This window comes from Accipiter gentilis, chromosome 22 (assembly GCF_929443795.1).
Source record: "Accipiter gentilis chromosome 22, bAccGen1.1, whole genome shotgun sequence".
NCBI classification, from domain to species: Eukaryota; Metazoa; Chordata; class Aves; order Accipitriformes; family Accipitridae; genus Astur; species Astur gentilis.
In genome coordinates, this window is record NC_064901.1 from 4979799 (window position 1) to 4993528 (window position 13730).

A 13730-nucleotide genomic window follows, 5' to 3' on the forward strand; every position below is an offset into this window, starting at 1 on the left:
TTTTTTACATTGACTACCTTTCTAATACAGAGAGCTTCCAAACAATTAAAACTGTTTCAGAAGTCAGTCAGGTTAACAGAACAATACAATTCAAATGCTTGACCCCTGGCTACAGCTAAGCGTTTAAGTTGTCTAAAATCATGATCAGAGAGAACAACGTATTCTTATTGGAACTTTACTGAGAAAGTTCTCTGCAAATGAAGAATAACATAAATTATATTTTGCATTAATGTCTTAGTTTGCTATATATCCCATGACACACACACACACACACACACACGAGGCTTGAAAATATTTTGTCTGCTAAAATACAGACAAAACTCAGAAGTTTAATGGTTCATTTTTCTTAAAGGAATCTAAAGAGAACAGTGAATTCATTCTGTGTTAGCAATTTAAGCGAGGGGACATCTGTGTTACTTTGAATGCTTCTTTATTCACCTGTACTTGTGTGGAACCCTGACAACACCCTTCATAAAGAAATAAATTGAGAAGGAGATTAAGAACAGTTGGAGTTATTCTGGCACAGGCAATTTTTTACAATTCTCCGAGAATTCTGATTATTTTAGTAATAATGTTTCCCTCGCCTGCCTCTCTCAACTAAGTCTTTTGCCCTCCTATTTTGCATCTAAACAGCAATTGTGTATAAACTGGTGAATATTTAAAATAGAGTAACGCTTCTAAGTCTTAAAATACGTGGCCAATCATTTTGGTATTCACTGCAGTTAATCGTGATGCATTTATTAATGTGTAAATATCAGACATTTCCTTTGGCATTCCACTCTCCATTTGCAATTCATTAACATATTGTTATTTTAAAATATTAGTCTCTGAGAAGACACCAGATTTTCACTGGATTGGTCTTGCACGTGAAAAAGCATTTTTATATTCCAAATGCATCAAAACAGCAGAATCTCTAGGCAGACAGTAAGTGGGATTCACTGAAACACAATGTTAGTTCTAATGGATGGATGATTGTGTTTGGTCTTTTGAAACTTTGAAGTATAGGTAAGTCTTGATCACACAAATTAATAAATCCTAAAGCTGGAGTTAACAATAACCATTACACCCAAATTCTGCAGCTTAGCCCAGCCAATTTTTCGAAAGGTCAGGTTGTGAACTGGAGAAGATCAGGGAGGTCCACCGCATAGCTTTGTTGCCAGGCATCTCTCGTCTGGATTGTTGCAGGCATTTATTAGTATTCGTCAGCAGACTCAACAAAGCAAACAAGAAATTCAAGCACGAATAATAAAATGAAATGCTGCTATATAACCCTTTGTCATTCAGCAAATATGGGACTTTTTAGCTACATTGTTCCTAAACCTGGGTTACTACTTTAATTTTTCTCCACAGTGCTGACTGAATGAGTATGCATGTGTGTTAAATGCAGAGCTCCCTTAACAACTGCAGGACTGCCATTTAATCTGTTGGTAGATGGACCATTTCCTGTGGGAACTCTAGCTATGATTTCCAGATCCACCAAATAAATCTCAGATTAAGATTCCAAATGAAACCTGCCTTTGGCAGATAAAAAATGTCAAGATGGATATAAACAGTAAAATTATAAATTATCTAGGTGTTGCACGATGACTTGATGTGCGTTTTTTGTTTACACTTTCCCCGATATCACAACTATACAAGGCATTCATCAAATGTCACACTTTCATAATATTGGAGGCATCATTAAAACTGTTTGGCTAAGGACCTTGAAGTGTTTAAGCAGTAGCTCAAAAGTATATTTGTGCAAAGTAGAAGAATAAATTTACATATCAGCAGCAGCTCATAAGGGATGGGTAAATATTCTGTTTATCTCTCATTGTAATTCAGGTTAGTTTAAATACAGGGTTTCAGGATATCATTACAGCCTATATGGAGTTATTACATAATTTCCAAACATAGTGTCTGCTAGAGTTTTACTAAGCGTGCTGTGTTTATGTTTTCTAAACCAGCTAAAAACAAAGTAAACCCTCCCACCCCATTTTTCTTGTGCTATTGTCATACTAGACAATTCCTTTTCACATATAACCCCTTCCATTATCTAAATCTTAATGATCCAGAACTCCCTTTTATCTAGACAGGGTCATGTTTCCTGATGCCCATTAATTATAGTGAAAATTGTCTTATCCAAATGTACTCAACCTCCCCTACCATAAACAAACAACTAAGGCTTTGCTGAATTAGAGTTCTAAACAAAATCCCAGAAAACTACAGCTTTAGAAGTGAAGAAAAATATTGTCATTTTAAGTGTCCGACATAAAAGAAAGGTCACTCTGCATAAACTGCCAGCAAGACACCTTGCCTGCTCATCCTTCACTCCGAGTAAGTGGTCTACTAAAGATGTAGGTGAACTTTCAGATAAGAGTCTCCAATGAACTCCCTGGAGAACCTTTTTTAAATAAATTTTTTGTTTATGTCTTTGTTCTGAACTTAAGCTTCTCACTAGTTATTAAAATAGAAGCAAAGAAGGTTTCTAAAGAAGAAAATAACCAAATTCCTCTTGCACTTGTGCTAGGTCTTCTAAAGCTCTTTCTGAAGCACTACATAAAAATTACTGTGGTCATAAGTGTTGCTCTCCCTGAAGCACATTTCAAGACATTCTTAAGTTAGCTGCACTCATACTTTAAAAACTTAAGCGATTCAAAGTGCAATACTTCAAGGCGTGCATTCTCTCCATCTTTAGTGCTTGCAGTACTCAGTGCAGATAAGGCACTACACATTTTCAGTGTACTGTAAAGGGTCTAACAAAACGATATCCACAACACTCCAGTGAGTCAGGCAGATACTGGACACTTAATTGTGCTTCTGATGAGGAGTCCTTCTGCATGCAGCCTGGCCAGAAATGCACTGTATTTAACCATTCAAAATGGTCAAGGAAAGAAATGGGATGGAAAAAGAACAGATGAGAATCTATACACGTGAAAGGGTGATTATATTTACAGGAAAGACCAGACAGTATTTGGTTTTTCAGTTATCATTAGGTCCTTTTTATCTTCAAAGTCACGCCACACTATTCCCTCTTTTTCCATGCAAAATGTTTTCTTCATCTTCCATACTTGGTGTTGCTCAACAGTTCCTAGCTACTCTTCCCATGTCTGACTCATGCAAGATCATCCTCTGAACCTCTCTTCCACCTCGTATACTGTGCAGAGAAACCTGCGACTACCCTTGCCACTTTGCAAGGGGATCTCTGACAGCAAGCACACAGTGAGTTCGATGCTGAAAGCACAGCACACGTGGAATTCCGACACTAATCAATTGAGCCATGTGCGTGAAGAGGACTCTGCCTCTCTGCATATCACGTAGATTCTTCTGCATACACACCCAGGCAACATCCAGGTCTTCTTTCTTTCCCAGGTAAGCAGCACTCCTTACTGCTAAAAGAGGGAAGGAGAGGAAGAACAGGCTTACAGTATCTCCTGTTGAGGCATGTAAAAGAAACAGACTTCAGTATGACAAGTATCATTTATTCTGCTTCTACTACAGCCTTGGATGAAGGGCTTGAGATTTACTTTAGAGTGTTTACAGCTGTAATGTCCTGGAGAAAGGGAAGGCAGCACCTTTACAATTAGTTGCTTTTTGACCCAACTAGAGCATCAGGTGAAAAATCTTTACACCACCACATTACTCTCAAAGCTTTCTTTACCCCTTCATCTTTGTGTGTATGTGTGTTAGTGTGTGTTAAAGTCACACAATAATAATGCCAGTCAAAAAGTCCTTGTAATTGCTATTACAAAACCAAACCTACAAAAAAGTACATTAAAATCATTACACAACTAGAAAAAAACTTACTACTCAGAAGTAGTCGACAAATAGATGGTGAGGAACAGGAATTTCATGTCTAGGAAGTTCGCAAAAAAATATGATTCATTTTACTTAACCTATGCATATGACTGTACATTGCCTCAATTACCATGAATGCAAAAGGGACAGCTAACAATTAATGAAATTTATAAATGGGAGTAAATAAATGCAAAAATATTTCTAGAGAGGTTTTATTGCCTGAATATTATTCACTACACAGCAAAAGAACTAAAGAGTATTTTTGTAAGCAATACAAACATATATACACACCATGACCATGACAATACAAGGCAAGCTATGGCCAGATTCTTAACAGTAAGCACCATGCGTTCATGCAAGACCAATGCATGCACAAACACACAATGCAATTAAGACAACTGTCTATGAGTAAGCTTCTCACATGGACATGTGTCTGAGCAGCTATTTATACATAACTTGTTCATTAGGTTTGCATATCTGTTTTCCTCCTTTTTTTCCTGAAGGGATCTGGACCGGAAAACAATAGCTCACCACCAGATAAAACACTTACTTCTCAAATTTCCCTGCACAAGCTGATTCTGCAGTTCTGTTCCAATCTACATTATCACATCTCTTTAAAGCTAGAGTCTCCTCTGAACTACAGTTTCCAGATATGCAATTTAAAGTATTTTTACAGGCCACACAAACATTCTTTTGAAGGATAGCAAGTTACAGTGAAAGTGTCTATATGGATTATAACTAAGAGTTGACATTGAATTATTACAGGGGAAATTGGTTCATTGACTTACATTTCAATATGTGCTTCAAGTAGTGGTTTAAAAATACATATATATATTTATTTCTATGCTTGAAAAATATAATAATCACCTTTTAAGGAAGCAAACCACTTTGCCATTAAAAATAATCCATCTATTACCTTGTTTCAGGACATTCCAAATAATAATTATACAATGCTTTCCATTTTGGAGTCAGCAAAATTATAATTTTGTTGTCAAAACAGACTAAACAGTACTTGCTATTCTAAGGCTTCACCTAATTTCTGCCCTGTCCTTAAACATCCTAGATGCTCATGCTCAGAAGTATGACACAAGCAAAAACATTACAATACTGAAAGACTATATAATAGAGAACAAGTATACCTGCACCCATTCAAACATGGTACATGATACGAGTCAAATGAGACACAAATTTAACTCCAGTATTTGCACACTCACCACTTTCCTATCCCGCTAACTCTTTTGGACATATCAAGTATTGAATGTATACATAAGTATGAAAAGCACCTAATTTCAGGTTCCCTCTTGTGTCTCGTGTATTAATGTTTGTGCAGTTTTTGTCATGCATGTAAACCCTACTAAAGTAACAACTCCACCCAGGTGCAATGTGCTTCCTCCCACACTGCCACTGCAATGCAAAGATATGCAACTATTTGCCAATATAAGTTTATTTTTATAATGGACTACCACCCTTGGCTTTCTAGCTCGGATCCTGAATGTTTTTCATCTGGAAATTACACAGTCTTCATTGGCCTGCTGCCAATGCTCTTGATTAATTTCTCTCTAAGAAAGCTTGAGAGAATGTAAAAAGTTACTATCCTCCCGTTAAAAACTAAGTGCTGCGGAGATAAACAGTACATTTAAACTAGATACAAACCCAAAATAATAAGCCTTGCACATAGACTGTTCTTTAATTCTTCCTAATATACCAGAACAGACATATTCCATATATTCCAAACAACATGGAAAGTTAAAAAGAAAATCTCAACTATCAAACACTTCAGATATACTCTTCTTAAACACTGCCTTTCTTTCAAGTATTTTACTTTATAACATCTATTAAAAGGTTACATATTATCCCACATAACTGCCATAAATCTACCACTTCTCTGTGCCTAACATTTTTGCTGGTTTTTTTAAATCCTCATTGCTTGACTGAATTTTCATCAAGTCAGCTGAATTTAATCTCAGATGTGCTTTAACATCCTTATTTTTTGACAAATAATCTCCAACATTTCAGTATGTTAGAAAAGAAAAAAATCATTATAGCGTTATTCCAGAAACCACTTTTAAACTTCCAAGTTACAAGCAAGGAACAACTAGATAGAGTACCAGCTGCAAAAAGGAAAGATACCACAGATGACAAAGTGGAACACAAAATGGTACACACTTCAACACAGGCATTTAAATAGAAGATTGAAAGTTGCTTTGATTTAGTAGTTCAATGAGAAAATGCACCAGAATGTCTATCAAGGGTACACATTGAACATTATGTTGCTGTAATTTATCTACTCACTTTATGATAAGAAAATGTAATTTAATTGTTAATACGCAAATAAAGATTCTAAGAAAAAAAAAAATTCCTCATCCAAACCAGTATGACGACTTCAGATTTAGCCATAATCCCTTTTTTAAACTTCCTTAGGAGTAAAAGCATAAAGAATTATTGGCTTATTAATGACTGATCTAAAAAAAGTGTACAATTTTACTTTTGTCTATACAACAATTTCTATTGGATACACAAATATGTAAGTGTTAGCTTGGATGAAATAGCTTTCTAAACAGGACAAAATATTAACTTAATGCATCAGAAAAATAATACACATTAAACACAGTAACTAACCAGTTTTTAAAGTATCTGTGAGCAGCAGCAGAACGCCATTTCTTGCAGTTAGACAGAAAATATTTCACAGACAATCAGTTTATGGTATTCACTTGCCTACTTTGGAAAAGTTAACCTTTTGAACCATTCTTAGGGTATGCTGACCCCTAAAGGTCTAAAAATACTAAATCTGATTAAGCCGTTACACATTTAAAGTATAAATTGTCAGATAACAATTCTCCACTAAAGTTACTCCACCATGATTACTTTTGTTTTCAGAGTATACGATTCAAAAACATTTTAAATTTCACTCAGTAATAGCTCAAAATTCCGTGAATTAAAAGGGGTCTACAAGTAGTTTATTTTACACAATAATATAAACAGAAATTCCTTTACATATGTAAGAAATGCATCATCTTCAAGATGGAGTATTTCTTCTTTCTTCTAAACAACAGACTCTTCATGAGAAACTTGATATTTATTATCTTTCGAGAAATAATACATAGTATAAAATTCAACAAAAGGAAATACACAAGATGCTATCAGGCTCTGATATAGGAGGCATCTTTGATGTTGACACACCTATTCAACTTTTTAAAAAATTTTTTTCCATGTACACATAGCCACTTACTGGAAAAAAAACACTTTTATGATGTACTGAAGGTCTGCTTGTGTCTTACCCTTTCTTCAATCTACGCATTATCATCTAGTCACAAGCCAGTTTCTGGCAATTCTCTTCTGTAAAGTCAGTCAGTTACTAATGAGCTCTCAAACTCAGGGCTTTTTTTTTTTTTTTTTTTTTTTTTTTTTAAGTTTCTGCCTTGAAACATAGAAGAGTATCTGAGAGCAAAATTTTGGTCATCCAAGTAGAAAAAGATCCTTCCATCCTGATGGAGAGGAAAACTCCATGAACCATGGAAGTTCCAAGTTAACCAAGGCCCCCTTTACCTCCAAGCCTATGTTACTGTCTATATTCAGTTGAGGTAATAACCAGAATCTCGTTAATATTAGTAGATGGCTTAATTATACTCTAGCCAGGTGTGAATAGCCAAGAAAGTTACTTTAAGACAGACTTCAGATTTTGTTGTTAACCCATTAAGAAAAAAAGTTGGAAAAGAGTGCAATGTACAGACTAAGAATTTAAATAAGATGTCTCAAAGTTATACAAAAACATTTTCAATAACCCAGAAAATAAAGCTGATTATTTATATTCCTGTTACCCCAAATGCTTTTAAGAGGCAGTGTGTGGTTGTGGGTTTGGTTGGTTTGTTGTTTTTTTTTTCTTTTCTTCCAAAGTCAGTCATGTATCAGCAAGAACAACTACATTCCAGTCACTGCCTAGCACTGGTACAACACCTGAGGTTCCTTATTAATATCTTAAAAGTCCTTACCTTTTGACCAGTTCTCCATTTCTTCCTCTGAACTTGTTTGATCTGGCATTGAGTCCAGTTTTTGCTTGAAGATTTCAGAGCTAAAATAAAGCAAACTCTAGATAAATAAACTTGAAATAAAATATTATAACACACCTGTATTTTGCCTTCATGTGACAGAAAATTTGCAAGACATATGATTTAAAAATATTTATAGCACGACTTCAACAGTCAGTGCTAAATTATATTTCTCAGTAAAATATTTTTTCTTCACACATCTAATTTTTATAATGTTTTGGTTCAGCTTTATGTTGCATGTAACGCCTTCACTGAATTATTTATTAGTTTGTCTTCTTGTTCTAGACTCTGGTTTTGGAAGTACATGCTATTGAACACAGCCCAAATCACACTGAATGGTCTGCTAGAGGCAATGAAACTGCTTACTTTGGTAATTATTACAGATGGTGATACGCATTTCACTTTACAACATTCTTTCTCCTACTTTAATTTCCTGGATAAAATACAGGTAAAGTGGCCCATGACCATTCCAACTCTGAATTTGCAGGTTTTTCTAAACAGCTAAATAATCCTTAATTACACAGTTGCAGTATTGCATATAATCAAAGATCTTCAAGAAACAACCCTCAATACTCAAAAATAAGATCTACAGCAAGACGTTATGCTTATCAGGTAACATTTTGAGTGTTAAAATATATGCTGTCTTACACATTAAGAATTCAACTTTATTCTATATCTCAAGGAAATCTAAATAAATTTGTAATCTTGCTAATATAGTAAGCTTACCACAAATTTTATTACTTACTCAAGCACTTCTTTTAAGATGTATTGTATAAAGGATGATTTTTCATCTTTAACTATGGGGCTTATTTTGTATGCTTTTCCTGCTATATTTTTTCTACATTTATTAAAAAGATACACATGCCTTGAAGAGGCAGTGGCTAGATCATGAAAATACCCACAGAGTTGTCATTGTGCTAATAAATGTAAGAGCTAAAAAAAAAAAATAAAGTACACATTTTAAAATTCAAGCATATTATACCAAGACATATGTTCTAACTAATAAAGCAGCAGCAGAAATTCTTTTCCTATAGAACATCAAAAAGGCAGATGTTTTCATTTTTATCTTTGAGATTATAAAAAAGTGTAATAATTGTGCAACCACTTAAGATTCAACACTAACATTTACATTAAGCATTCAAGAAATACATATTTGGCTCATATCTGTTGTTAACTATAAATGTGCACAATTTAACAAAAAAAAAAGTGTATGATTTGACATGCTTAGGTCTTGACAAAAAATAACAACTTCACCTCATATCGCAGAACACTGAGTTCCTTGCAAGAACCCCTCAAATGAAGCTGTATGCTTCTTTTTCAATTCTGTGTAACTGTGTTGATTTGGAGTTGGCAATCTTTTCCTAAGTTCCTCATTTACTTTTGGATTAGCTGAAAATATAGAAGGTTATTAATATCAAGAAATAGGTTTCTGTCAATGAAGCCATTTCCCTACATATTGCACAAAAAGGTTCATAATAATTGCAGTATTTTAATAAGATATTCATATAGCAAGACATGAAGAAAATACGGTATTTAATAACCTCTGGAGTATTTTAAAACATGTCTTAGGGCCTTAATGTGCCTAGTAATATACTATTTAAAACCATAATTTTATCCCTCCACAATATACAGTCATTCTTCCTCGCCATTTACCCAGCTAATGAATGCCAGCAATTAGTAAAATGTAATCCCATTGCACAATCATTTTAATGCTTTTAGCACTCAGAAAAGTAAACACCAAATTAATACTGCTCAAGCCATATCAGATCCTAGTTGGAAGCAAGCAATTATAGTTCAGCTCCTCAGGTGTAATTAAATGATTGGAATGATTTAGTTCCATAAATGCAAGTTAATTCATAAGCAAGCAACAAATATACTGGGAGTAATTACAAGAAACATTGACAGTCTAAGCAGGGCATGTGCCTTCATGTACCTGATGTAGGAAAATGCTGCCCTCTCCTGGAAATAATAGACTATGGCACAGGAATAACGAGACGTGTCAAGAGGCTCATTTTACAGATTTTGCATAGGTGAAATATATTCTGCTAATTAATAGGAATTTTCTTGTTTACACATACAGAAAATAAAAACATTGTTGATATCAGATTAAGGCAACCTATCGATCAAAGCCAAACCAAAAGACCTTTTGGGGCTCCCTAGGGTTTGCAGTATTCTTTCCCTATTATTAGAAATCAAAACATTAGCAAACAGAACAACAAAACTTTCCATACACTAAGTTTGTAAATCGGTTGTTGTGACCACAAACGCTGCAATAGGTATCTAATGTATATACAAAACTTACATATCATTCAAGATGTACCTTTACAGTAGGTACTTCAAACATAATGTATTTTTACAACCAAAACTTGTTGAACCATCATTATTCAGACAGTGTTAAACTTCACCACATCAACAACAACCAGAAGCTGGCCATGATGGTTTTCCCACGAGGAATCATCAGAAAAATTAAATACAGTTATTTTAAAGCTTTGCTTTAGTTCAGTTTGAAGACAATCTGTTAATAATCAATCTGTCTAATAATTAAAAGACATTAAAGCTAGAGATTAAAATAAATTATACTGGTAGACTGAGACAAAACTGAAAATACAAAATGAAACTGTAACTCAAAATCTAGAGTTAATTTTAAATCTAGACTCAATTTCCTTATTCACTTATCTATTTATTCAGGCTGCGTTAGTGTTAAGACTACTACTTGAACATCATGAAAAGAAAGCTAAAAAAAATAATAATTGTCCTTATGTGTTGAATATAATATGCAATAGTTACATAAAATTCACACAAAATATTTAAGTATAAAACCACCTACAAATAGGAATATAAATTAACTGGTATCTTCCTACTAATGAAAGAAATCCCAGATCTACCTATTTGGCCCTCTACAGAAATAACAAATGCTTCCAGTGCTGCATATAGCAACATGGGAGAAAAATCATACACTGTGGTCAGTATGTGACTATTTTCCACCCAGAGAAACCAACTGTAAGAAAGCTCGATTCAGAAGCACCTGATCGCTGTAAAAGCCTGAAATTGTTCTTTACCAATAGAACTTTGGCATCAAAATATTTCTTTGTTCCAGATCTTGGTGTATTGCAAAACAAACCCAAGCGGTACATAAATACCTTCAGTGTTACTTTACCTACTATGGAAATGAAATAAGTTATTTTAAGATGTCATATTATTAAAAGTTTAAAATGTACAGCACATTTGCTTTGCCCTTTGATGTCACAGTCCTATTTTTCTATTCAAATCTTGTACACTGTAAGTTAATTGCTTTTGGAAACTACTTATTATTCATGTAAAAATTAATGTGCCAATGTGTTTAAATCCTTTTAAATGACCATTCATGCATCTTTCTTCTTTAAGTACCAATGAAATCTGTCAAAGATATCAATGCAAGATGGTCTTAGAGAAAGTTCTAATAAAGATTTTTTCTGCTAACATAAGATTTTCATTTTCGTCAACTTTACTTAAATTCCATTAATTTTTTAAGCTGCTTTTAATAAATTCACAAGTAAAAAAAATTTAGGCTCCATAGTCTGTCATTTGTGTTCCAGCTGACTTTATGAATATTAATAACAGTGTTATCCTGATTAAATAGGCTTCATATAAAATCCCTGTGAATCCTATAGCTCAGACATCTCATTTTTCCAACTCTTTATGAATTTGGATTCAGACATTAAACTGGAAAAAACCTTAAAAAACAGATTCAATGGTACATTTGTGTACCCTTAAGCAAAAAATTAGATGTTGTAAAGATTCAAATAATTAAAATTGATAGACTACATATTGAGATTTCAGGCTTTCTGTAAACATGCAACATATTTTAATGAAAATGTCAACACTTCACAGAATAAAGGATTAAGAATCTATTATAAAATAATAATAATAATAATGTCTGTCCTTCTCCTTACCTTAAACAACAGATGATATGATCTTAACTCTTCATATATGGAGTGCTGATTTGCATAAGTATTTCCTAAAGAGAAAGAAATTAGTAGTTGCTTAATTACATAAGCATACACATGAAATACACAAACATTGTAGCTTAGCATGGGTGCCCAGTGAAAAACAGTATTAGCTTTTAATTGGTTTATACTTCAGCAAAACCAACCTTTTTCTAAAGAATGTCAAATTAAAGCACACAGGAAATTTTAACATTATTGTACAAGACTCGTGCAGTCACAGTTTCAAACTGTCAACATTTTTCCATGCTCATGTGTTTTAATTATTTACATCTACAACAGGTAAAAATGGAAAACAAAGTTCACCGCACTGCCTTCACTTTTTTATATAGTGCTAACTAAACTTACTACTTCCTCATTCATTCAGGGATATATTCTGCAAAGATGGCCATCAAAATATTTTGCCTTCCAGTACCTTGAAATATGAATGGATTTTAGGAGAGAAAAAAAAGCCTAAACAAACTAATGGCTTATTCAAAAGGATGCCATTTCAGTCCCAGTTCTAATTACTCACCAGCACAAACACATAACAGGAATTAAATAAAAACAAGAGGTATATAAAAATAACATACATCTGGAAGGTAGAAAGCATACAGTGCTTTACTTGTGCAGTTCTGAATAGCTTTTATTACAGCTGTGGCAGTATTTCCACTTTCAGAGGAAAAAACCTCCAGAGTGTCTGCAGAATATATATTATACAAGGGAGCACCCCACAATAACACCAACCTGCAACCGTCTGAACAGTGATGCTGACCCAAGGTATCTAGATTAGTGACAGTCTGCTGCAGCTACCAACACCTTCCCTCCCTGGGCGGGAGATCTGGAAGTCCATTTTCTAAGCTGGAGTTCCCCACCCCAGGGAACCAAACGGCTGTCGACACCCTCCCACATGGAGCCTCGATGACTGCAAACCCCCATTCCTTGGTCTCGCCTTGACAAGTGTTGAAGACAACTACTGCATCATGGCCTTAGCCACCGTGACAGGAAGCAAACGTTTGCTGGTGTTGACAGAATTCACCTCTTCTTCACAAAACGTCCTCAGGTCTTGGGAGAGTTTTTCCACAAGGAGGGCTACCCCGTCTGCCCGGCCTCTGGTGGCACAAGAGGCCAGTTCCCCCCACTCCTTGGACCAGCACTGAGCCAGTCTTTGTTCCCCTTAATTATGCAGTTGACAGTTGCCATTGACAGTGCAGGGATGGAGCTATGCAAGAGAGGGAACACCATATACTTTATGGATAGGGAAATAAATAACAAATCTTATTATTTTCATAAGATTAATTAGATTACCAGGTTCTTCTAAAATATCCTGAAACGTTTTGCCTCAGGGCAAGCTAAACTAAAAACCTTAATTTAAGAGGGTACACTACATAAAAAAGTTACCTTCTAGAAGCATTTCCCTAGGGAACAAACAGACAGCTTTCTTAGCCCAGGTGGATGCCAAGTTTTGATGCAATGATATGCTCCTCCACAAAAGTGTCACGTTTCCTCTCTACCTTAAGAAACTTCATGGCAAATCAGAAATCTAAGACAACCCAAAATAAGTTAAAGTTTCCTTTGGGCAGTTATAAAAATAGTAGTCAAAGAATATATAAATAAATAAATTAATGTCAAGAAATAGCCACTTCAAATATTTGTCAAACGGGGAATAACACCCATCTGTTAGATACTCGAAAGCTGTGAAATGAAACATACTTTGATATTTGATTAGAGGTACTTATTTTATTGTATTCTATTATTTTTATATGCCTTTAAATACAAATAGTTCACGCAAAATATTCTGCTTCTTTTTAAAAGAATATAAAACGTAGGCAAGCGGGTTAACCCCGTAAGTGGATGAATGCAGCATGAGTACTACTTCAAATTTAGAACTCCAGCATTGCAACAAAGACTTCAAGATTTTGGTTTATAGAAGTAACTGCATTAT

The 13730-nt window shown here is 34.5% G+C and overlaps 1 protein-coding gene across 2 annotated transcripts in view; it reads right to left on the reverse strand.

Moving 5' to 3' along the window:
- Window positions 1-13730, reverse strand: part of MIPOL1 (mirror-image polydactyly 1) — a 199061-nt gene that overhangs the window by 154919 nt on the left and 30412 nt on the right. The window contains exons 1-4 of one of the 2 annotated variants that reach the window (XM_049825955.1): window positions 13187-13251; window positions 11756-11820; window positions 9078-9212; window positions 7767-7846 (exon numbers count right to left, since the gene is read on the reverse strand). In XM_049825955.1, coding sequence (XP_049681912.1) covers window positions 7767-7846; window positions 9078-9082 — 85 coding nt within the window. In that variant the 5' untranslated portion in view covers window positions 9083-9212; window positions 11756-11820; window positions 13187-13251. Of the gene's footprint in view, window positions 1-7766; window positions 7847-9077; window positions 9213-11755; window positions 11821-13186; window positions 13252-13730 lie in introns of those variants that run through there. The other variant, XM_049825953.1, reaches the window with a different exon arrangement.